This window comes from Hylobates moloch, unplaced genomic scaffold (genome assembly GCF_009828535.3).
Source record: "Hylobates moloch isolate HMO894 unplaced genomic scaffold, HMol_V3 SCAFFOLD_37, whole genome shotgun sequence".
Taxonomy (NCBI): domain Eukaryota; kingdom Metazoa; phylum Chordata; class Mammalia; order Primates; family Hylobatidae; genus Hylobates; species Hylobates moloch.
In genome coordinates, this window is record NW_026652312.1 from 1,788,839 (window position 1) to 1,816,087 (window position 27,249).

Sequence of the window (27,249 nt, forward strand, 5' to 3'; positions counted from 1 at the left end):
TTCCTTCATTTGTTCATTAATTCAACAGTTATTCATTAATAAAGACTTCCCATGTTCAAAGGTCTGAGCTTTCTAGGAGGGATAAGAACATGGGGTCCATATCCTCAGGAAGTGATGATTGAACAAGTCATGAAACAATTGGTAAAGACCTTAAGGGATGTAAGAACAAAGCAATACTTGTTGAGAGAATAAATGATCACGCCAGACACCAGGGATCAGGAAAGGCTGTAGAACTTAAATCTGGTGAGGTTCCCAAAGAGTAAAAACTTTGACAGGTGGTGGGTGACACATGGGAAAAGCAGAATAAAGACAGAGGCAAAAAGATACCAATTCTTAATCAGTTTCATCAACAATACAATATAATCAATCATAGTAAGAATGATTAAATATCAAGATAGAGAAAACGGCCCAAACAATTCAGGGGCCAAGCAACAGACAGTGGAAAGGTAGGAGTTAAAATCAAGGCCGAGATATATACCAAGAACTCTTGAAACTCAACCATAAGAAAACAAACAACTCAATTAAAAAATGTCCAAAAGACCTGAATGGATACTATCCCAAAGAATATATACAGATGGCAAATAAGTGTATGAAAAGATGTTCAACATCCTATGACATCAGGGAAATGCAAATTAAAACAACAATCAGATACCACTACACACCTGTTTGAATGGCCAAAATCCAGAACACTGACAATAACGAACGCAAGGATGTGGAAAAAGTGGAAAAAACTCATTCGTTGTTGATAAAAATGAAAAACTGTTCAGCCACTTTGGAGACAGTGGTTTCTTACAAAACAAAACATACTTTTACCATATGATCCAGCAATCACACTCCTAGGTATTCGCCCAAAGGAGCTGAAAACATGTCAGCACAAAACCCTTCACTTGGATGTTTATTGTAGCTTTATTCATAATTGATGAAAATGTCATTCGGTAGATGAATGGGTAAGTAAACTGTGTTACATTCAGACAATGGAATATTATTCAGTGTTAAAAAGAACTGAACAATCAAGCCATGAAAAGATACGGTGGAACATTAAGTGCACATCATTAAGTGAAAGAAGCCAATCTGAAAAGGCTGCATAATGTACGATTCCAATTATCTGACATTCTGGAAAAGGCAAAACTATGGAGACAATAAAAAGACCAGTGGTGCCAGAATTCAGAGAGGAGAAAGGGATGAACAGGCAAAGCACAGATGATTTTTAGGGTAGTGAAACTCTTCTGTATGATACTATAATGGTGAATATATATCATTATACATTTGACAAAACTCATAGAATGTTCTAAACTAGGAATGAAACCTAATATAAAAGATAAACTTTGGAGGATAACATCTAATTATGTCTGGTAACAAATGTACCAATTTGGTGTGTTTATCCATCCATTTAGTAAATGACATTTTTGTCAATTATGAATAAAGCTACAATAATGTCTACATTGAGTCTACTCTTAAAAAGTGAATGCAAAAAACACCATAAACAAAATCAAAGTCAAGAAATACAAGGTTAAGAAAAAAAATCCAAAATTTTAAGATAAGGCAAAAATATTGTTTGTTCTTTCAATATCACACTAAAACAATGTCTAATAAGCCCACCTTAATGCCTGTGATTCTCTAGGACAATGTAACTTTGAATTGCTACTTTCTATTGATTAGGGTTATGACTGTAAAATTAGATAAATTTTAAAAATTGATGTTACTAATGATTTCTGTCTTGTAGAAAAAAAAATTCTCCAAGACTATGCCTATATGTCTCTGTATAACATTAACAAGTTTTGTATTAAATTTAACAATCTAATTTCAGCTTTATTTCTTTTACTGCAGTCTCTTGAATTCTTCCTTGAATCAGCTTCACTATGCTGTTGGTTCCCTTATTAGTGCATCAAATAAACCACTGATATGTCTTCACTATAAGTCTGTCTTAAACTTTTAAAAATTATATATTTTCCTCAAAGAGCTAAACACAGAATTTATATATGATTCAGCAATTCCAATCCTAGTATATACCCCCCAAAATTGAAAGCAGACACTCCAACAGATACACTTGTACACCCATGTTCATAGCAACATTATTTACAGTAGCCAAAAGGTGAAAATAACCCATGTCCGTTAAGAGATAAACAACCAAAATTTGGTATGTACATGCACACATAATGGAATATTATTTGGCCATAAAAAAGGAATGAGATTCTGATACATATTACAACATGCATGAACCTTCAAAACATTACCAAAAAAAATCAAGACTAAGAATAGCTTTGTTCAAAATTATTACTTAGAGCAGGAATACAGAACAAAAACAAAAACAAGAAACACAAAAACACCTGGGAGGGTAAGCATTTAAAGGACTGGCTAGACGACTGAAAAAGAAAAAAATCCTAAGAATGTGATTTCACCAAACCAAAAGAACAAAAGCTTTGTGATGGTCAACTGCAGCAAGTGCCACAGAAGGTAAAATACAAAAACAAACAAGCAAACAAAAACACTGACTACTTTCAGCAAATGAGGAAGCCACTGAAGATTGTAGCAAAAACATTTTGGGTACAGTGGTGTATCAAAAACAAAATTGCAGGGGATTAAGGAGTAAATGGAAGACAAAGTTCCCTTCTATATAAGATAGGGATAATAATCATACACTCACAACATAGAGTTTTAGGAAGAATTCTGTGAGATGTTATATGCAAAGTACATGAACTGCACCTGGAGATATTAGGTGCTAAAAAACTTTTTCATTTTATTAGGAAATATCCTTCATGTTGTTGTTATTCCTTTTTAATGCTTGTAGAGTGCTTAATATGCTTTTTTGCTTCAAAAAATTCTGCATATAGTGTAACATATTTGGGTTTCTCTGTACTGAGGTGATCTACCTACGATTACTTTGAACAGTCATTCACCTCTAGATCTCAAATCTCAACACAGTGCTAACATATATTTTTTAGCATCTCCTAAACTCTTTTTGCTTTAAGCTGCACCATTGTAACCTCAATACACCACAAAAAAAGTTCAAATGGGTCTCTACCCCAATTATTTTTTTTAAATAGAATTCCATCAGCGTCGTATTCTAATGAGCATCACCAAAACTGGAAATTGCCTACTTCATTGGTTCATTCAATGTATCGTCCTGATTATTACTTCTTATTTCATTATGAAAGTTCTTCAAAGATTCTTTTCTATTAATGAGGCCATATAATATTATGATTCAACACAAGTTCCAGCAAGCTTATGTATCTTTTAAGAATATTTCAAATTTTTACAATTTAAGTTAATAGTTTGTGTTGAACATTCATTAAAAGATAAAAGCTCACTAGTTACATGTTTTGGTTAATGTTTTATGAGTATTTTCAAATAATTACTACTTATTGGCATTTCAAATGCTTTATTTTAAGATAACCATCTTTGAAACCTATTTATTTTCATTTTCAATTATTCAATCACAGTAATTATAGCTCTATAATTTATTTTGCAAGAAACAAATTCCCATCAGAAACAGACTTCTTTTATGAGTGGGAAATTACTTAATTGCTTTTAAAGTACTTGGTGACAAATACTATTCATTGTTCATTCCAAATAGCACACTATTAATCATTATCTGAAAAAATGGATGGTCTCCAAAAACTTTTAGAACCAATTAACACCCAAATTAAACTATTTCTTCAAGGCAATAAAACATTTCACAACAAGACAATGTAATCAGTTAAGTTTCATAAATGATATTTTAATATTAAGAACTGTTTGTATTTTGTAATGTTGTTAGAATAGCTCATATATGTAATCTTAAATTCATCTGTTTTCTTTGCATTATGGCAAAAATTAGCATTCAAATAAATAAAAGAGATCAGCTCTTACAGCATCTAGCAGCATTATAATTAAAGTTCTGTCAATAGGGCTATTAAAAGCCTGGTTTGAAAAGGATTTAAAATTTAGCCTCTAGTCAGGTTAAAATTTCATATAAGAATTGCAAGTTACCCGAATGCCTGTAAAAGCTCTTAGGTTATATAGTAGTGATTTTTCTCAATATATAATTTTTCAAGGTTTTTAATTAAAGATTCTTCAATAAATCCTTATGGATAATTAATTTTTCTAGATCTATGCTCATAGTCCACTTCTATTAGGAGAGCCTGCTAGGTGGTGCTGTGGTGCCACACTAGGCTGGAAACCCCATCAAGAATAGAAACCTGCTGAGGCTGAGTATAAAAAGCATCCAATACACTTCTATTAAATACAGGAATAAGGAAATGCCTTCTGTATCATGTTGACAGTTCAGTTCAGGAAGTTGTCTAGCATTATTCACACCATTAATTTATTTCATATCCATTAATAACAATAACCAAATTACTGGAAAGAGAAAACAAAACTTGGACATTTTTCATCCTTCCTCAATGCCTAATACAGTACTCTTACTTGTGAAATTTAATCACCAATGCTTCCAAATAATGTAACTTGAAGAAAAAGGTAATGAGGGAAGTATCCATAATAAATTGTTCAGTTTCATGTACATACACTGAAAAAAGGTAACTTTGACATAGAGAAAGGAATAAAGTATATTTTAACTACTAAAAACATATATATATATATTTAAAAATTACATCCTTAATAGAATTAACCTTAATGAGTGAGAGGTTTAAGTAATTACTCAATAAAATACAACTGATTAGTCTGGCATTTTCGTATATGGAAAAAGTTATGTTATAATCAGATAATCCTTCAGCTGGACTTGGGAGGAAGTTATATGCAATCAGATAAACCTCCAGCAGAATTCAGAAGGAAAAAAAAATACTAACAAATGCTCATCAGCATATGTACTAGTTTCCAATTGCCACTGTAACAAAATAACCAAAAACAGTGGCCTAAAGCACCACAAATTTATTATCTTACAGTTCTGTAGCTTAGAAGACCAAAATCATGTTCACTGAGCTGAAGTCAATTGTTCTGTCTGAAGGGTTGGTTCCTTTGAAGCCTCTGAGGAAAGAACCTGTTTCCTTTGGCTTCTTCAGCGTCTAGAGGTCACCTGCATTCCTTGAGTCGTGGTCCCTTCCTTGCATGACTACCGCTTCGTGCTTCCTGCATCACAGCTACTACCACTGACCCTGATATTGCTGTCTCTGTCTTAGAAGAACGCTAGCAATTATACTGGCTCACTTGAAGAAACTGGGATACTCGCCCCCGATCTCCAAATATTTAATTTAATCACATCTGAAATGTCCTTTTTATTACATAAAACAGCACATCCACAGGTTTGAAACGGATAAAAATTTAGCCTCTAGTGAGATTAGAAATTTCATATAAGAATTGTGATTACCAGTGATTACATGAACATCTTTAGGGAGCCATTATTCAGCCAACAACAGAGTGCAAACCCTGAAGATGAATAACATGAGAAAAATAAATATGAAATCAGTTTAATGCTTATGATTTTACATCTAAGATGTAAAATCTACTAAGATATGTGAAATAAAAATGGGACAAATATGTCTAATATTATTCTACAGTAAATTCTATTATTCTATAGTACACGCTTTAAAATTAACAACAAAAACAAAATATAAATAGTAAACTTAGGCAAGTTTTAAGGAAAGCATTTTAAATCTAAATATAAAAATATATAAAATAAAATTGTTTTAAAACAACAAAGATGAGCAATTACCAAGAACTAGAATCAAGCATTTTTAGTGGATCTCAAATATGATTTTTTTTCTTGACAGTCACAGCTGTGTTTCCCAAAAGGAGTTGCCATCTATTATTAAAATAAAAAGTCATGGAACAAAAAGGCATAGAAAGTCTGACAGGATCATGAATTATAGTGCAATAATAATTCAATATAATTACAAAGCATGCCTAAACTAAAGAAAGAAAATGGATTGTATAAACAGGCTTTTATTTCCATGAAAGAGCTTTTATGTATTTCTGATAAGGCAAAGTGTCAGTGTATAGATTATGACAATACACCATAATACCTAGTTTTCCCCACATAAGTTCAATAGGTCACATTTTCAATTATGAAAATCCTGCTGATTAAAGCCAAAGTTAGGAACTGAATGGAAACTCAACAAATATTGTAAGCATAACTGTAGAACAGATGTCACCTAGCACCTAACAAATCATTCTTCTCACTGTTTTGAATACTCTTATTTCGGTTGTCACAAGCAGTAGCACATAGACTGGTAGAACTAGAACTGACTGTTCCAGCAACTTCACATTGGGATGATAACATTTATTTGACAATTTTGGTGATGCTACTGTTAATGTTGGTAAATACCACTTATAGTATTGATAATGATACCTTACAAAAATGTAAGGTAGCAAAATACAAATGAGCACACAGACATGAGAAATAGGAACTGTAAAGCTTCACAATGAGGCCATAAAATAGGCTGAAGCAGCATACAACCATAGAGATATGGAAGAGCTTAAGGAACATTAATAAGGCTGTAATTTTTCCTCCACTACACAATTATGGCTTATGAACAATGTGAGGTGACTTCTAGTTTAGCCAGCAACATTTAGCATCTAAATTTAGAGAAAAAAAAGCAAAAACAAATTTTTTCCAAATAGAATTGGTTAAGATTTCCTGGCAATAACATTAATGCCAATAACTTTGCTTGCTTCTCGGTTGATAATCAACATTATCCACTGATGAAATGGTCTGTCCCTCTTCCTTTAAAAGTTGCCCTCCATCTTTCTGACACCTGACTCGTGGCTATTCATGTTATATCTACTTCCAGGCTCTGTGTTCTGCATTGTGCTTTCTTTAATAGGCACTATCTGCTGAAGTAGAATGGTTTGAACTTCAGAGGAAAGCACAGGGCAATACTGAAGCTTTTTAAATGTTAAGACTTCCTTTGGCACGATCTCAGCTCACTGCAGACTCCACCTCCTGGATTCAAGTGATTCTCCAGCCTCAGCTTCCCAAGTAGCTGGGATTACTGGTGTGCACCACCATGATGCCCGGCTTATTTATTTATTTATTTATTTATTTATTTATTTATTTATTTGTATTTTTGGTATAGATGGGGTTCACAATGTTGGCCAGGCTGGTCTTATACTCCTGACCTCAAGTGATCCACCTGCCTCAGCTTCCCAAGTTCCTGGGATTACAGACATGAGCCACTGTGCCTGGCCAGGACTTCCTTTGTTTTTGTAGATCCTTGTAGGGGAGATTTCTAGGAGGCCAGTAATAGACAAAGCCACACATATACAGTAGGGCTGCTAATACAATTAGAAATAATTCAGTTTTTAGGATAATATACTACTATGAAATTTTAAATTAATTTGCTAATGTATGACAACCAAAAAGTCATCATCACTGGCATAGTGGTTGCTATGCCAGTCAAAATACCGTTGCTTTAATTTGTAACTTATTCACTCCCTTTAGTAACACAGCAAGGACACAACAGACTCAAACACAAGCCTGTTGGATGACACAACTCACACACAGCCCACCATTATAGTGCCATGAATGTACATCCTATATGTAGACAAATCTAATACTCTCTGCTTTCTCAAACTCTTGTTTTGGGGAACTTTTTTTGTTTATTTTTATTATTTTTGTTTGTTTTGAAGAAGTATCCTCTCATAACATAACTCCTGTCCAGACATGTATACCCTTTTGGGTTACACTTCTGTGTTATCACTATTATTTTCTGACCATTGCTTATAACAAATTATGAAGAAATGAAGTGTTGTCTATATGAATTTTTTCTTTTGAAAGATTTTAATGTCATTTATATATCTATAATGACTTATGCTTGCCTAACTATTAAGCAACAAGGTATTACAGCATTTGCCTTGAGAAGACTGAGCAAATATATGAAATACGACTGTAAAATGATATATGCGTACAATTCAACTTTATAAGGGTACATAAAATAAATATTGCTGGAAGCAAAAAAGAATAATTATTGTAAAATGGAATATTTACATCTATTTAATGAGTGTAGTTCTGATCTTAAAACATTTAGGCATGTCGGTCAATATAAAGTGAATGGCAGATTGGTTTTCATCCAGGCTATATAATCAAAGAAATAATGAATATAAATAATTTGACTCCTTTAGATAAAGGTTTTCAAAGTTTTCAAAATTACACTCTGTAGTAATGACATTATTCAGTCTGTTATTAAGCCATCTAAATGCTCATTAGTCTACTGTTTAAATTTGTTCCACCAACCATCTTACTTAACTAAACAAATAGCAATTTTACTTGTTCATTTATTCATTCACTATTGGGTAATATAAAAATATTTATTTATGTGTTCACTATTGAGTGCCTAATATCTTCTGTATTTTATGGAAAAATGAATAAGTAGAATACATTATTGCTAATTTTATGAGTTTACAGTCCATTACAGAATAAAAGGAATACACACAAAAATAATTTAATTACAGTATAGAAGCTATTAAAGTAACAGGTAAATAATAGAGATGAAAAACCTAGATTGAAAAGAGTGCGCAAAGGGAGTGAGAATAGCCATAAAAATTTCTGTTTAGAAGAGAAGAAGATCAAGAATAAAAAGCAAGGGTAAAGACTCCATGGTGAGAATTTATTGAATCTGGTGCCAAGGATAAGTTATTCTTGGCTAACTACTGGGATGGGTCTGTGCAGATGAGTGAAAGGATATAATATTAGAAATGATGAAATATTTTATCATAATCATCAAAACTCTGTAAGAAATTATGTAAATATTACATGCTCCCTGGTATTTTCAACTCAGTACAATCAAGTAACTACTGATGAGACCTACCAGAATTCCTTCCTGATAGTTGGAAGGAATTCAGTATTTATTACAAAATAGATACATTAATGATACCTACTGAGCTATGATATATGCAAAGAAGGAAAAAAGATCCTTGCATTAGCTGACCTAAAACTCTCTCAGATCTGATCACAGGGGCATGCAAGATAAAGAGTGGGGATGTTTCCTACAGGATGCAATATCTTGATAGCTGTGTTTCCGTATTAGTGTAGTGGTGTCATGCTAGATAACCAGGGTACAGAACGGGGTGTGGAGATCAAGTAGATTCCTGCAAAGTTTTACCTTGAGAAAATGATATCTCTTACTCTTGGAAAGTGAAGCATATAGATAGATTAACCACATTTTCAGTTAATGAGTGCTATACTGTCTCTTGAGTCATATATAGTAGTTTATATTTTATTTCAGAAAGGTGTCCTAGTGATTTATAATGCATGTCTATGTTATTTAAATGATGTAAAAAGTCACTGGAAGTGAATTTTGGACATAATCCCCAAATCTTTTAAGTAATTCTCTAAAATATCTACACGTTGTCCATTACCTAGCTTAAATATATACTTCTACAAATAAATAACACTCTCATCACAATTAAAATATAAAAATAGGTGTCATTAAGTAAATGCAATGTACAGTTGCTTTTATAATGTACTACGCTGCTGCTACTAGGAATAATGGAGTAAGTATTTTAAGTAATTATTTCACTAGTCTGAGATATTCTCAGGAAAATTAGACTGTACTCTTGCCATTCTTACTAGGCTTGCAATCAAAATCTTATATTATTATTTAATAAAATAAAAGTATCTCCCAAAAATACAGGAAAAAATACCTTAGGTCTTCTTTCTTCCCCTGAAGTATTATTTCACCATGTGGTTTGTCAAAAATAGCACAAATTTAACATTCTAACACCTTAATAAGCAAATAGACTTTATCAAATGGCTTTCAAGAGGCTCAGGAAATCTACTAATATTACTTTATCGAAAACTTTGTCCCTAAAGTCCAACTTATCATGGACAACAGCCAAACCTCTCTCGAACCTCTTTCCTAGTCCCTTCAAGACACGAGTCTGCTTGTCACTTCTTCCCAGTCTTCACCTGCCTTTCCCGGCCCTTTCATCTTGCTGCACCATCTTTTCAAGGCGTTCACATTGCCCTGTCTTATGAAAATCAATTTTCTTATTTGTTTCTTACAATTCCCTGCTCTACATATCACAAAATGGACATAACAGATAAAACAAAGATTCTTCTCAGGAAATTGGAAGAAAAAAGCTTGAATACTTAAAACATTTTGAATGTTCCAACATATAAGCATATTAGAAAACAAAAACTGTTGCCCAAGAGTCTTCATGGCATAAGTCCTTTCTCCAGGTTGTATCCAATCACAGTTTTTCAGGGGGAATACATCGATTCTTTTAAGTCTGTAAGTTTTACTGCAATATTAAAGCTAAATTTGAATTGCAAAATTATGTGGGTAACTGAAATCACTGATTTAACAAAATCTAGAAATTTGGACATTTTATACTAGGAAAGGGCATGGATTTTTTGAGTTGCTCCTTATTGTTCAGTTTTAATGCTACTTTCACTATCTCCTCTATTGAAATATTTGACAAAATATTAATTACAATCTTACCATTGTTGTTTCTTGAATGGATCCAAAACTATTAATGAAAATGTTGACTACTACATCAACAGGAATGCCTATGAATAAAAATTAAGAATATATTTATTAGCTGTAAAAAACTTGGTCAGAATCATCATAGTTTTTTGGTTTACACATTTAATTATTATATTTTTTCCAATCCATAAGGAATGCAAAATCTATGGTCTCAGTATAACATGTTCATAATTGCTATTAACATATTTTTCTAAATAGGAATCATAATACAAATAAAAAATGAGTTCAATTATATTTTATAATGTTCTTTTTTCAGGAAGAATTATGTCTTAAATTGTAGAGACTCTGTAAAATACATTTACTTTTAAATCTTTTTAAAAATTGCCCTAATACATTTACTTTAAGGAACTACAAATTATTCTTAAAGAATCATTTTGAAAACAGAGTTTAATTTTTTTGCATTTTTCTAATCAGTTCAAATTCTTACTTTAATAGGTAAAACAATATTCAATAAATTTTACTTATAATTATTACATTTTAATTTTTAATTCATGAAAATGCAAAGCTAATTGGACACATAGCAGAGTCATGATAAAGATTTTGCCTGACCTTTTGAAAAATAATTTGAAAGTTCACAGAGTGAGAACTAAGGTATAATGTTGCAAATTTCTTTCTATTTTTTTTCAACTCATTGTGGCTGCTGGTTGTGCTAACAAAGGGAAAATGTGAATTTAGCCTTTTAGCCACATAACCACTAACTGATGAAAAACAGGTGGTGAATCAATATATGGTAGACATGTGACAACCTAGACCATGGCTGTTGTTGAAAGTAACTGAATAGGTCCTGGTAATGAACAAAAACCCATTTTTACAACATAGTTGTATAACTTCAGTTGACTAGAAGCAGCTGCAGACCATTTTTTTTCCTAAAGGCAAAAAAAAATCAAGCCTTATAATGTTAATCTGATCTACATTAATACCTGTCCTTAACCAGCAACAAGGATTATAGTTTTCCAGAGGAGATTTTTTTTCATACAGCTTTTTTCTAATTCATCAAAAGTACAAAAAAGGTCTATACAACTGTACAATCTGCTCACGGCTTATTTTATTGTAAGCATAGTTTTGGTTCTTAAAAGGTGTGATAAATGGTAATATCTAATTAGAATAAAAATAATCTATGTTGTAGAATACAGTCACTTTTATTCACAAAGCTAACATGCTTTTAAAAATCATATGGCCATTGTTTTTCAGCAAAAGAATACAGAGAATTTTCTATTAAGGTGAAATACTAACAAAAAGTAAGAAAGACTCTAAATATACATCAGAACTGTTCTCTTTCCCTAAATGAGAAAATCATCATTCTGCAAATTATAACTCTGGTGTCTGTGAATGAAAGCCAGGTCTATTTCCAGAGTCTAAATTTTAAACCACTAAGGTTAAGAATAGTACTTAGAAAACCCATTACAGACATTGGCTTATTAATTCACAGTATATCCTTTTTTGAATTTTTAAAAACAGGTAACCCATAAAACAATTAGAATTCATATTTTACTTATCTGAATATTTTAGGCATTGAATTGCTCTGAACTTAAGGACATTTTTGGTATATATCACTTTGAAATCTTACTGTTTTGAATATCACAAAGCATATACATATAAAATATCACAAAGCTTTATACATATAAAATTAATTTTTAAACAATAAAAATGAAAATTTATTGGGGGAGACAAACCTTTGAAGTTTGGTCTTATCCTAGGATCATAACTGACCAATAACCTGTTCAAGATATTGCTAGTGGAGTTGGCAGGTACTCGAGCAAGGTCCTCTGCTGACTGCTGACTATAAGAGAGAGAAAAATCCTGATAAGCAGTTATAAATAGCAAACAACAGAAATGGGTAATTCTCATTGGGAGGAAAGACTGCCTTTTTCAGACAAATCCACAACTATAGTATGGCTTTTTCAAATAGAAATAGAGACTAGTAAACATTGTTAAAAACCCAAAAGACATTGTTATTAAAAAATATATATTTTAACAATTAACTTTACTAAATATATGAAACATTGCTCTAAATACTCCATGTTACTTTCTGTAAAGTAAAATTAAGCAGACAGGTTACTTGTTCTGAAGCAACCTGCCATTGAAATCTAGGCAAGTATAAAGGGAGTGCACATAATGAGAAAAAAACAGCAGAGAACATTTTTTGAATATTAATGTGTAATATTAACCTGCCAACACAAAAACAATCTGACCAGAGAGATGGTCTTAAGAATTCTAAGACAATCATGCTGATGTTTATAAAATGATATTCCCCAAGAAATACAGTGAACATTTTCCTCACACAGTAAAATATGGCAGTCTGGGAGGCAGAAGGGAATTGATAAAAGACTTCTCACCATTATCAAATAAATGAAACAAGTAAAATACTCTATACTATACAGAGCTGTAAGAGATAACTACCTATTGCTTTTCTGCATATATTTGTCATAAACTCTTTATTCAGAAGAGGAAAATCTGCATTGTTTTGCTATTTTAATTAACTTTGAATAATGATAAGTGACAAAATTGGTGGCTGCTTAAGAGCCCTTTTTCAGAAAGGCACTTTCTTAGAAGCTAAGGAAAATGTTTTGTTGTTTTTGTTTGGGTTTGGTTTATTTTACCCCTCATAAAATTTTATGCGTAATAATTTTTCCCATTACCTACACACACACACACAAAATCCATGACAATCACAAGGAAGAGTAAAACTCTACTTGGAGCACCTAGCTCAGCCGTTTTCTGTATTGATATGGTAAAAAGTCTCAATTTCATAAATTATATTAATTTAGATGAAGGAAACTTAGATGCAACAGGCTTGGCTTTGTATAGAAATCAAAACTCTTTATCTATTAGGCATTTCTGAGTTTATTTTCATACAATCTGCCAATAAGAGGCAACTATTGTAGGTGAGATATAACAGAAAAAAATGTATGACATAATCTTATAATACTATGAATTGATACAGACAACCCTTTCAAATAGAAATTCAGTCAGAGTGCAAAGCATTTTAAAAAATGAAAATCAATCAGTTAAACCTCCCAAAAGTGCAGAGATAATACGAGTTTTTAAAAATTGCTTCTCGTGGCTTTATTGGCTCCAATATCACAGCTTCATAAACTTGAGGGCTGGTAATTAGATTTTCCATTCCATTGCAGGTAAAACTATAACTTCCTTACAGCCAGTTGTCATCCTTTAACAAAAGATGGAAAACTCTAAAGAGAATGAGGGTATGTGGGAAAATTGGATATTAGGATGCAAATTAGTGTTCAAACCTATCTACAAGTTTTCTCATTCAAAGGAAGAAAAAGAATTGATTGATTACAAAATACACTTGTATTGGATCAATTCAGGACTGCTATTACTGTGTCTCTTCATATAAAATCTTTTACAAGTACATTCCTTCTAAACAATGAAAAGACAACATGAAGACAATTAACACTAAATTTTGTAGTTTAGAACTTCCCAGCTGATTTTTCTGCTTCTAGCTGTAGACTGTGTCAGTCAAACTCATATTTAGCCCTTTATCTCACTACCAAATTTTGTCCTTCCACGGAATCAGTCTCTCTTCCTGGAATATTGTAACTTCCATTCTTTATTATACTAATCTAAACCAAACCTGCCCTTTTAAACCTCATCTTATTTGTAAAATCTTGCCTCAACCATGCAACCTTACTCTAATAAGCATGAACTAATAAATATATTGTTTGGCAATCATTTGTAGCTTTTCTTTTCTTATCTATGGATGTATTACCCACTAGACAAAATGAAAACAGTATGATTATTGAGGGATTCATGGCTTCTATATATTTGTAGTTCCCTACTGTTTTTATAGTATTAAATACACATTGGTTCAAGTACTTCCAATCTGCCATCTCTTCTAGGTATATTTCGGCCTCATGTTGCCTGTGCTGTAAGGGGTAAGCAGTTCCACTGGTCATTTCCAGGAGAAGAAGAGCATTTTGTCCTGGGGCGCTCTCTTAGGAAAAATGACTTCCCCCACCCTCAGAATCTTCCCAGCATTGACCCTTGCTGAACTAATTACTGGCAAGGAGGAAGAAACATTCATGACTGGCTCAGATCAATATTCTGGTGCGGAATGAATATTGAAGAATCAACCATTATGTCCATTACATTCTTTCATTTGATAGTCATGTTCATGTGATTAAACAGAAGAGATATTAACCACACAGAAAGCTGTTATTTTGAGGGAGAGAATGGTAGAAAAAAGTTGGTAGAAGAATATGAGGTAAGTAAATGGACCTGTAGAGTACATGCTATATGAAGAAACTAAGACAGCAGGGTTAAGAGATTTTTCTAAGGTGGTAGAGCCAAGAATGAAACCTGCTCCATGGTAAGCCTGCAATAGTGTAAGTGAAATATTATCTATCTTCTTATTACCATCCATACACATATTGCTTTAGGGCATGTATATTTTACCTTGAGTCCTATTAATCTTACTAAGCATTGTTAAAAATCATTAGTACTGAAAATATAAATTGGCCCTTTCTATCAGTTCACTCTTCTACCATCTCCAAATGTTTTTCACCTCTCCACAGTTAAAAGGAAATTTTTGTTTGTTAGCAACAAAAACTCAACATTGTTTGACAAAAATCTTTTGAAAATCAAACAAGCAAACCAAAAAAAAAAAAAATCCAGGGAATATACCAAATATCGTATGGCCCCTTTTCGTCTATTCTTACTTGTGTCAATATATATTTTCATGTCTCAGCTGCAGGTAACTTGGCATGAATGTTTAATCAACAATTCACATTTATTTGTATTAGAAATGCAGATATGTTTTAAAATTTAAATAAAATCCCGTGTAGTTTATATTCACATGCATGAACTCAGGGTTTTTCCCACCTAAAAAAAGTAAAAATCATGTTTTTTAGCTTATCAATACTAAAATAACATTAAAATTATCTCTACAGACTAAAATATATGTAAGAGATTAAATGGATATAGTCACTTTCTTTTAAAGAGTTAAAACAATTTGCATGTAACACATTTTCCTTTGTCTGTATGTTACTATATATATCCTTATAATGTAGAAAATAAGTTAGTATTACTTAACACAAAATAAACAGGAAAAAGGAGAGTTAAATGATTTTAATTAGGTCACATACTTAATGCCTGCTTTGTTATTAAAGTCTTCATATTCTGAATCTCAGTCCAATGTTTTATGCATTTGACTATGCTATTTTGTTTCATTTTAAGAAATCTATCAACAATTCCAATATATTAAAAAGCAGGATTTATTTCTTGGAAATATGACATTAATTTAAGAAAATAACTTATTCTACTTGGGCAAAGTGATCAAATGACTAGAGAAAATAGAGGTTTATATCAAAAGCCTTTTACAACCAGTCGTCTTTTGTTCACTTGCCTAAACTTGAACCAATGTCATTACTAATATGTAAAGTTATGCAGAGAATGTGTCAGACTGTATAGCTGTATGATGTAATATTTTCCAGCACTAAAGGAAAAAATCCAGAAATTTATTTCCAAAGGAGGAAGCTCAGTTTTCGATTAACTGTAGAACATTCTTTTCTTTTACATGACCCTTCAGTGACCACAGTGCACAGTTTCATTTCAAAACAGGTGTGGATGAGTATATTGTCTTAATCTTCTTGCTAAAACCAGAAATCTGAGTCTAAAGGAATTGTTTTATTTCTCCATAGAACTATAAATGCAATGACAATTGTCAGAGGCCTTCTCAGACCTGAATGTAGTAAGTGTGGGGCTGCACACCTTTCAGCTGGACATGAACTTAAACAAATACAAAGCCACAGACACAAGGGTAGAATAAGGATGTAATATGTGTTGGTTGTATCATTTCTCATGCTCTAAGGCAGTGATTCTTTTCCTCTTTGTTGGATAACAGATGTCTCCGAAAATCTGTTAAAAATTCTATACTTCCCCTTTATACAAAGTTTGTGTTTCTGATGGTTCCTGGACGAGTAGACCACAAGCTAAGAAATTCTTCATGGAAAGAGATCAATCATCCTCCCTTCTACAGCAAGCAATTCTGACTCTGTGGGATGTTTTGATTACTGTTAATTCTTCTTTTCAGACACAGCAAGATACAAGAAAACACAAGGTATTATTGTTGGAGGAGGTTTTAGATGGAAGATTCCCTTTCTGAATACTACACTAAAAGGACTCAGAAAGGAATTATATCAAAGAAAACAATATAACTATAAATAGTGGCAACTGTGATGTTATTAGTCATTATTTTAAAGCTGGTAACCTCATATAAAGTGCAATAAGAAGACAATTTTTTTAAAGAGCAGGTATCTTACAGTAACAGAAATTAAAGAAATGTTCAGAAAAAAAAAAGAGCACCATAATGGAAATATGTCAACGGAGGGACACTGGAACCAACTGACAGGGTTCCCAATGGCCAAAGCTGTAATGATTTGAGCAACAAAATAAAGTAGTATTGTATTATAGTACAAAATAAAAATTCCAGAGTCCATACTGATAAAAATAAGAATTGAATAAATGGGGAAATAGAGACAAATCACTCACGAAGAATTCCAAATACTTGGTGTAGATCTTCTGCTTTCTAATTGGTGGAAAATAACTCCCCACTCCTTAGTGTGAGCTGTGCATAGTGACTCCCTTCCAAAGATTTCAGTTTGCCAAGGGGGGTGCGGAAAGAGTAACTTTATGGCAGAGAAACTCCACAGGCACTCTCCTCAGAAGGTGATCAAGTTAACCTCAACAGTGATAAGTCATGTTGATAATATGGACCCTTGATATGATGTGATGAGAATCACATTTTAACCCGTGGTCTTCCTCTCAAAACCACATAACCCAGTCTAGTCATGGGAAACACATCAGATAAATCCCATCTGAAGGACATCCACAAAATATTTGACAGATACTTTACAAAACTCTCACAGTCATCGAAAGTAAGTAACGTCTGAGTGACTGTCACAGCCAAGAGGAGCACAAGAAGGCATGACGACTATGTAACATAGTATCCTGGAAGGGATCCTGTGACAGAAAAGGACTTAAGGTAAAGACCAAAGAAGTCTGAATAAAGAATGGACTTTACTTATTAATATTCTATTAATATTAGCTCTTTAATTGTAAAAAAAAAAATAAATAAAAGCACCATAGTAAAGAAAAATAAAAATAGAGAAAATTAGGTGCAGGGTTTTGGGAACTCTCTATACTACCTTGGAAATTTTTCTATAACTCTACAGCTATTCTAAAATAAAATGTTTATTTGAAAAAAAAAAAAAGAGAGAGAGAGACCAGGAAAGACACTGAAAGAGTCAGGAGAAACAATTGCGCTCTCTCCTTCCCAAATTCACAGCCTTAACTGGAAGCAAACTATGTATATAATAATCATATAGAAGTGAAACCTTGATCATGTGTTAAGGCTGGAACTTATGAAAAAAACACTGCTACTGGTCTGTAAATATAAATGTATTAAAAGTTCAGCATTATATTTCCATCTGTATGAAATAATTTTTAGATAATCAGATAAATAGACATACAAAGACAGACAAATACTTTACGTATTCAGCTAATAAGTTAAATTGGTGGTTATTCATGAATACACATAACTGTGTAATTATTGTGGAGTATTTCTTATTTTTGTATTTTCCTACTTATCCTATAATTTACTATCACCTGTCTTGACAGCTTCTGGATTTATTTTCCATTCTGTTTTCACAGATTAAACTGCGAACAGTTTTATGAATGCAGACAGTGAGTGATACCTTTTACATGATTAGTCTAAACTTATTTGAGAAGAATGTGTTTATGAGTAGATGTGTATGTGTGTGGCAAAGTCTGTCATGTTATTATGGGCCAAGAGTCATAATTAAGAAGAGTGTTCCGCAACATTCTTGTTATTTATCCCCTCAACTGGGTTTCAGGAACTGTTGTAGCCTGTGGAAACATTTTCAAATCTTCTCTAGCTCCAATTATACAATTACATCGTCCATGGCTCAAAGAAAAAATATTTTGCATAAAGTAGAAGCATCTATTTGGAGAGATGCTGGATTTTTAACACCAGCAACTTGCAAATCTCATTGAAGGCTATCTGTTGGTCACTTTTAATTTCATATCTCATGTGAGATTACTCATTCTATGAAAACCATGATAGAACTGTATCATGGTTTTCATAGAACTGTAAAACATTATACATTCTCACTAATTCTAATGGGTTTGCTAATGATCTCCAAACCTCTTTGACATAAAGAGTTAAACCTCAATCCAAACACAATGTTTACTGTGCCATTACTTTCCATACTATACAGAATACAATTACATCCTGGCCCAGCAAGTACAAATCCATAATTACGACTTCTAACTCTGCAACCAACTGCAATGATACTTAGCTTTTCTCAATTTTCCATATACAGCAAAAACTTAAAATATTTCCCTCCTGGCCCAACAAAAATATCTATATGAAAAATTACACACACACACATACACACACACACTAAATTTGAGTAAAATGTGGGTATAATTGAAAAACACTTCTCTGAGAGTCAAGAGACTAGTGTTCTAACCCCCAGATGGACTGTAAGCTTCTCACATGATATTGGGCCAAGCACTTACCCTCTGTGAGCTTCAGTATACTCACCTTTAAACCAAAGGTTAAATTAGGTGAGGTCTCAGAGCTCATTCAGTTGACAATCTGATTCTACCTATGATGGATGCTGCAGTGCCCCACCATCAAGGTCACCCCTCCAGGAATGAGCTTGCTCCTGGGAATGTTGGCTGCCTACGGTTCAGAGCTGAGTGTCTTCTGGAATAGCCTTTGGCTGAAGTAAGGTGTCTTGTCCTAGAGGCAGCCCATACCCAGTGACTTTGATGGGGTATACGAAGGTGGCTGGGTCCCTTTCTACTAATTGAGACAACCCTGAAGGGCCATCCCATCTTCAGAGTTCCCAATGGTATGGACTGATCACTCAGTTGCAACCCCACTGTTCCTGTGTTTAAGCCTGCTTTACTCCCTCTTAAGACATGTTCCCAAAAGTAATCCTTTTTTTCATGCAAATTTTCATCTCAATGTCTCTGTCTCTAAGAGAATTCAACCTACAACATCAACTAAATACTAAGTTTCCTTAAGGAGCTTTACAGTTACGCAACTACAGATACGCTAAATTTCTCTCTCACTTCAGTCATTCCTTAATACATTTAACAGTTTCAGAGAATTTCCTATGTGCCATGCACTTGCTATGTACTGGTTATGCACTTGAGAATCAAACATATATGATCCTTATTCTGATATAAAAAATTATATTTAAAGCTGTGAGTTTAGATAAATTTGTTTATGGATTCTCAAGGTTGGAAATAGATTGGATTCAGCTGAGGAGTTCTAGAAACTACTGATACCTCATCCCATCACCCATATCTAGATTTAATTAGTTTTGGATGTGGCCCAGGCATCAGGGTTTTTAAAAAGCTCTTCAGATGATTTTAATGATCAGAAGAATCACTTGTTTGAAAAGAGAGTTTATAGTTAAAAAAAAAAAAGACATGGAATTGAAATGTGAGGAATTGCAACATTTAATAAGCAGAGAGGAAAAGATGAGCCAATAATTCAAAAAGTAAATAGCCCAGGAAGAAGGGGTAAATCCAGCAGTGTGTGGTACCAACAGAACTCAAGGAAAACAAAGAATATTTCATGGAAGAGTTGGCTAATCAAGAAAAATAAAGAAACAGGCAAACATGATCCAAACAAAGGAATAAAATAAAACTCCAAAAACCAACCCAAATGGAAATATATGAATTACTTGACAGAAAATTTAAAATAAACAGCCATATCTTTATAAATAATAAAATGTTCAACATGCTCAGGAGGACAATACACAAAGTATGAATTTCCACAAAGAGAGAAAATTTTAAAGTGAAGCAGGCAGAAACGTTGAAGCTGAAGAATATAATAAACTAAAAAATTCAATAGAGAAATTCAGTGGCACATTAGAACAAGCAGAAGAAAGAATGAGCAAACATAAAGACAGGTCATTTAAAATTATTCAGAGCAAAAAAAGAAAAAACAAAAGAATGAAGAAAACTTATGGGTCTTATAAGACACTGTGATAATGTAATTTATAATAAGATATATATATATATTTGATCTTCATTCTTGTTTCCTAGAACAGAGCTCCTAAAACCTGTAAACACTCTGGAGTCATGAATGTCTTCTGTATGCTAACAAGATGACTGGTAGTTCATGGGCCCTAGAATAGCCTCAGGATGGGGGCTGGTCACCAGAAAGACCAAAACATGATTAGAGAGTTGGGACTTTCAGCCTTACTCCCACCCCCCAACCTTCATGGAGGGGAGAAAGGTTGAAGGTTGAGTTGATCACCAATGGCCGAAGATTTCATCAGTCATGGCTGTATTATGATGCCTCCATAAAAAACCCAAAACACAGGGTTTAGAGAGCTCCCAGAAAGCTGGAGACATAGAGGATTGTAAAGGATGGTATACCCAGAGAGGGCATGGAAGCTTTATGCCCCTTCTCACATGCCTCGTTCTATGCATCTTCTCCATTTGCCTGATCATCTATATCCTTTGTATAATTCCTTCACAATAAATGGGTAAAAATAAGTGAAGTGAAGTGTTTTCCTGAGCTCTGTGAGCTGCTCTAGCATATTAATCAAACCCAAGGACATGATCAGGGGAATCCAGATTTACAGTCAGTTAGTCAGAAGTACAGGACACAACCTGGGACTTGTTATTGGCATCTGAAGTGTGGGGCAGTCTTCTTGGACTGAATCTTCGAGCTGTGTGATCCAACACTATCTCTGGGAAAATAGAATTTAAAAATAAATTACAGGACAAACAATTGGTATCCACTGGAGAACTGACTGGTTGGCATCTGAAGCAAAATGCCACACACACATCTGTTGTCAGAAGTAGTCTACTGGAGAGTACAGTGTAAAAAACACACTTAGGCTTTTCCTACAGATTCCATCAAGCACACCAAGATAGGCATTATGGGAATTACAGAAGAAGTAAAAAGGGAGAAATAATGAGGAAACTAATTCTAAGAAATAATGGCTAAAATCTTCCCAAATCTGAGGAAGGAAATGAACATCCAGATTCAGAAATCCCAGAAAGCCCCCAAAAAGATAAAGCTAAAGTAATACACACAAATTGTATTAGTCCAGTTTCTCCAGAAAGACAGAATCAATAGGAAATACAGCCATACCTCAGAGATATTTAGAGATCAGTTCCAAACCACTACAATAAAGTGAATATTGCCATAAAATTAGTCACACAAATGTTTTGGTTTCCCAGTGCATATAAGAAACTAAACTGTTGTCTGCTAAATGTATAATAGCATTATGTGTTAAATAATAAACATACCTTAATTTTAAAATATCACTAAAAAATGCTAACAATCATCTGAGCTTTAAACAAGGTTTCATCTTTTTTGCTGATAAAAGGGTCTTGCCTTGATGTTGATGACTGCTGACTGATCAAAGTGGTGCTTGCTGAAGGTTGGGGTGGCTGTGGCAATTTCTTAAAATAAGACAAAAGTGAAGTTTGCTGGATCAATGGACTCTTCCTTGTATGGTAGATGTGTCTTTAACATGCAGTGCTGTTTGGTAGCCTTTTATCTACAGAACATCTTTCAAAATTGAAGTCAATCCTCTCAAACTCCTGCTGCTTTATAAACTAAGTCCATGTAATAATCAAAATCCTGTGTTGTCATTTTGACATTGTTCTCAGTATCTTCACCAGAAGATCTGAGTAGAGTCCATTTCAGGAAACCACTTTCTTTGTTCATCCATAGGAATCAATGCCTCTTCTGTTCAAGCTTTATCATGAAATTGCAACAATTCAGTCACATCTTCAGGTTCCAGTTTTAATTTAAGTTTTCTTGCTATTTCCACCATCTCTGCAGTTAATTCCTCCACTGAAGTTTTGAACTACTCAAAGTCATCCAAAAAAGTTATAATCAACTTCTTCCAAACTCCTGTTAATGTTGATATTTTGACTTCCTTTCATAACTCACAAATGTTCTTAATGGTATCTAGAAGAGTATATCCTTTCCAGAAGGCTTTCCATGTATTTGGCCCAGATCCATCAGGGGAATTACTGTCTACGATAGCTATAGCCTTAGTAAATGGATTTCTTAGATAATAAAATGTGAAAGTCAAAATAGCTCCTTGATTCATGGTCTGAAGAATGGATGTTGTGTTAGCAGTCATGAAAACAACTCCTTGTATAATACATCCCTGTCAGAGCTCTTGGGTGACCAGGTGCATTGTCAATGAGCAGTAATGTTTGAAAATGAGTCTTTTTTCCTGAGTAGTAGGTCTCGATAGTGGCTTTAAAGTCTTCAGTAAACCATGTTGTAAACAGATGTGCTGTTACCCAGTCTTTGTTGTTCCATTTTCAGAGCACAGACAGAGTAGATTTTGCATAATTCTTAAGGGCCCTAGGATTTTTGAAATGGTAAATGGGGATTGACTTCAACTTCAATTCACCAGCTGCATTAGCCCTTAACAAGGGTGTTAGCCTCTTCTTTGACTAGGCATTGACTTCTCTCTAGCTATGAATAATGGTGTCTTCTTCCAATATAAGGCCATTTAATCTACATTGAACGTCTGTTGTTTGGTATACTCACCTTCATCAATGATCTTAGCTAGATCTTCTGGATAACTTGCTGTCGCTTCAACATCAATACTTGCTGTGCCACCTCACATGTTTGTGTTATGCAAATGGCTTCTTTTCTTCAACCGCATTAACCAACCTCTGCTAGCTTCCAAATTTTCTTCTGCAGCTTCCTTACTTCTCTTAGCCTTCACAGAATTAAAGAGTTAGGGCCTTGCTTAGGATTAGGCTTTGGCTTAAGAGAATGTCGTAGGTCATTTGGTCTTCTACCTAGACCGCTTAAACTTCCTCCAACTCAAAAATAAGACTGTTTCACTTCCTTATCATTCATGTGCTATGAGAATGGCACTTTTAATTTCCTTCTAGAACTTTTTCTTAGCATTCACAACCTGGCCGTTTGACGAAGAGGCCTAGCTTTCAGCCTGCTTTGGCTTTTGACATACCTTCCTCACTAAGCTTAATCATTTCTAACTTTTGGTTTAAAGTGAGAGACATGCAGCTCTTCTTTTCATCTGAAAACTTAGAGAAATTGTAGAGGTATTCATTGGCCTAATTTCAATGTTGTTGTATCTCAGAGCATAAGAAGACTTGAGGAGAGGGAGGGAGATGAAAAGACAGACTCCCAGTTGTTCACACACCACATTTAGTAAGTTTGCACTCTTATGTGGGCATGATTTGTGGCACCCCAAAACAATTACAACAGTAACACCAAAGTTCATTGATCACAAATCATTCTAACAGATACAATAATAATCAAAAGATTGAAATATTGCGAGAATTACCAAAATGTGACACAGAGACACAATGGGAACACAAGCTGCTGGAAAAACGATGCCAATAGACTAGCTCAAAGCAGGGTTGCCACAAACCTTTAATTAGTGTTTTTTATATAGAAGTGTTTTTATATAGAAGATCAGATTTAAAAGCAGTATTGGCTCACTCAATTAAAGAGGCTGAGAAGCTTAGGACAGGCTATCTGCAAGTTGGACACCCTGCAATGCCAGTAGCATGGTTCAGTCCAAGTCCAAAAGTCTCAGAACTAGGGAAGGTTATGGTGTAATTCTTAGTTTGATATTGAAAGCCTGAGAACCTAGAGGGCTGCTGGTATAAGTCCCAGGATCCAAAGACCAGGGAGCCTCAAGTTCTGACATTCAAGGGAAAGAGAAAAGGTTGTCCTAGCTCCAGGAAAAAAAAAAAAGAGAGAGAGAGAAAGAATTAACCTATCTTCTGCTGTTTTATTATATTCAGGCCCCCATCCAATTGGGTAGCGTTCACCCACATAGAAGGCAGATCTTCCCTATTCAGTACACCAACTCGCATGCCCATCTACTCTGAAAACACCGTTACAAACACACCCAAAGGTAATGCTTTACCAGCTCTCAAGATATTCCTTGTTGTAGTCAAGTTGACATCTAATCAACATGCACATGACATTGTCAAGAGCAAAAACAGAGAGAATTGGGAAAGCATCAGGCTAAAAGCCACTTGTCAAGTACATGTGAACCTCCATAAGACTATCAGTGAATTTTTCTGCAAAAAATCATACATCCCAAAAGGCAGTGGGATAATACATTCAAAGAGCTGAAAGAAAGAAAAAAGAAAAGAAACTCAACCAAGAGTACTCTACATGGCAAACTTGTCCATAAAAAATGAAGGAACAACTTTCCCAAAACAAACAATAGCTGAGGGAACTCATCACCGCTAGATATGCCTTATAAGAAATGCTAAAGGGAGTTCTTCAACTTAAAATGAAAGGATGCTAAAATGTAAAACCTGTTGGTAAAGTTATATATAGTCTAATAAAGAATATCATATTACTATAACGGTGATGGTTAAATTATTTTAATTTTGATATTTTTTTTAAAAAGAGATCTACTTTTGATTTAAGGATACGCATAGGCTGAAAGCAAAGAGATGAAAAAAGATGCAAATGTTAACCAAATTAGAGCATGGGGTGGCTATATCTAGACAAAATAGACTTTAAGTCAATTATTATCACAGAGGACAAAGAAAAACATTACATAATGATAAAAGGGTAAATCCACCAGGAAGATGTAACAATAATAAGTGTGCATGCATCCAGCATAGGGCCACAGCAATTTATAAGGAAACATTGATAGAACTGATGAGAGTAACAGATTGCAATACAATAATAGCAGAATTCAATACCCTACTTTCAGTAATGGGCAGAACAATCAGACAGAAAGTCAACAAAGAAACAGTGTACTTTAACAATATTATAAACCAAATACAAAAAACAAATACAGAACATTCCATCCAACAGCAGAAGAATTACATTTTTCTCAAGAAGACATGGAACATTCTGCCAGATAGATTACATGTTAGGTCCCAAAACAAGGCTTAAATAGTTTAAGAAGATTGAAATTACATAAAGTATCTTTTTCAAACACAATGGAATGAAACTGGAAATCAACATCAAAAGGAAAGCTGAAAAATTCACACATGTTGAAATTAGCACATTTTGAACAACCAGTGGGCTAATGAAAAATATTAAAATTAGAAGCTACGTTGAGACAAAAAAACACAACATACTAAAACATGGGATGCAAAAAAAGAAGTACTAAGAGGGAAGCTTATAATATAAATGCCTATATTAGACAAGAAGATATAACTCAAATATACAGCCTAACTTTATATTAATACCTCAAATAACTAGAAAAAGAAAAAAAAGCCCAAAGTTAGCAGAAGATAGAATATAATAAAGACTAGAACAGGAAAAGAAATAATAGATATTTTAAAATTTTTTTAAATAAAAAAAGTTGGCTTTTCATAAATGTTAACAAAATTTACAGCTAGAATAACAAAGAAGAAAGAAGATGCAAATAAATAAAATCAAAAGAAGCAATCAAAATCAAAATCAAAATGAAAGAAGAGGCATTACAACTGATGCCACAGAAACACAAATGATTTTAAGAGACTACTCTGAACAATTATATACCGACAAACTGGATAACCTAGAAGAAATGAATAAAATCCTTGGCACATACAATCCACTAAGACTGAATCGTGAAGAAATAGAAAAGCTGAACAGACTTATAACTAGTAAAGGGATTGAATCAGTAATCGAAACCTCCCAACAAAGAAAAGCCCAGGACCAGATGGTTTCACTGGCAAATTCAACCAAACATTTAAAGAATAAAAGCCAGTCCTTCTCAAAATCTTCCAAAAATTTAAAGAGAAAGGAACACTTCCAATGTCTTTGTAAGCCCAGTATTGCTCTGATACCAAAACCAGAGGGAAAAAAAAACACATCAAAAGAAAACTACAGGCCAATATTCCTGATGAACAAAGATGCAAAGCTCCTAAACAAAATACTAACAAACTCAATTCAACAGCATATTAAAAGGATCATACACCACGACCAAGTGGGATATATAACCAGGATATAAGAATAGTTCAACATACAGAAATCAATTAATGCCATAAACCACCCAAATCAACAGAATGAAGGATAAAAATCACATAATCATATTAATTGATGTATAAAAGCATTTAACATCATTTCATGATTAAAAAATGCTCAATCAACTAGGAATAGAAAGAAATTACTTCACATTATAAAAGTCCTATATGAAAAGCTCACAGCTAATATCATTCCCAACAGTGAAAACTGAAAGCTTTTATACTAAGATCAAGAATAAGACAAGGATGCTCATTCTTGCCACTTCTGTTCAACATGGTATCTGGTACACAGAGTAATTAGATAACAAAAAGAAAAGGAAGACATCCAAGTCAGAAATAAAGAAGCAAACTGTCTCCGTATGCCAATGGCATAATCTCTGTAAAGGAAATTCTGAAGACTACACACGTACACACACACACACACACAGTTAAAACTGATAAACAAATTCAGTAAAGTTGCAAGACGCAACATAAAAACATCAATTGCTTGTCTATATACCAATAATGAATATCTGAAAAGGAAGTTAGGAAAATAATTCCATTTGTAATACCATTAAAAATAATAAAATATTTAGGAGTAACCTTAACTGAGGTAATCAAAGACTTGTCCACTGAAAACTATAAAACACCAATGAAAGAAATTAAAGACACAAACAAATGGAAAGAAAGCCTGTGTTCATGGGTTGGAAGGCTTAATATTGTTAAAATGCCCATACTACCCAAAAGGATCAGCAGATCAATTCAATCTCTATCAAAATCCCACTGGAAATTCATACAGAAAATTTTTACAAAACAATTCTAGAATTCATGTGAAACCACAGACTAT

At 33.5% G+C, this 27,249-nt stretch overlaps 1 protein-coding gene across 3 annotated transcripts in view; it reads right to left on the bottom strand.

The window, feature by feature from the left end:
* The window catches only part of LOC116463463 (glycine receptor subunit beta), a 92,755-nt gene that overhangs the window by 38,640 nt on the left and 26,866 nt on the right, over positions 1-27,249 (bottom strand). For all 3 annotated transcript variants that reach the window (XM_032146576.2, XM_058434652.1, XM_032146579.2), the window contains exons 3-4: positions 12,095-12,201; positions 10,377-10,444 (exon numbers count right to left, since the gene is read on the bottom strand). In XM_032146576.2, the coding sequence (XP_032002467.1) occupies positions 10,377-10,444; positions 12,095-12,201 (175 nt within the window). The remainder of the gene's footprint in view (positions 1-10,376; positions 10,445-12,094; positions 12,202-27,249) is intronic.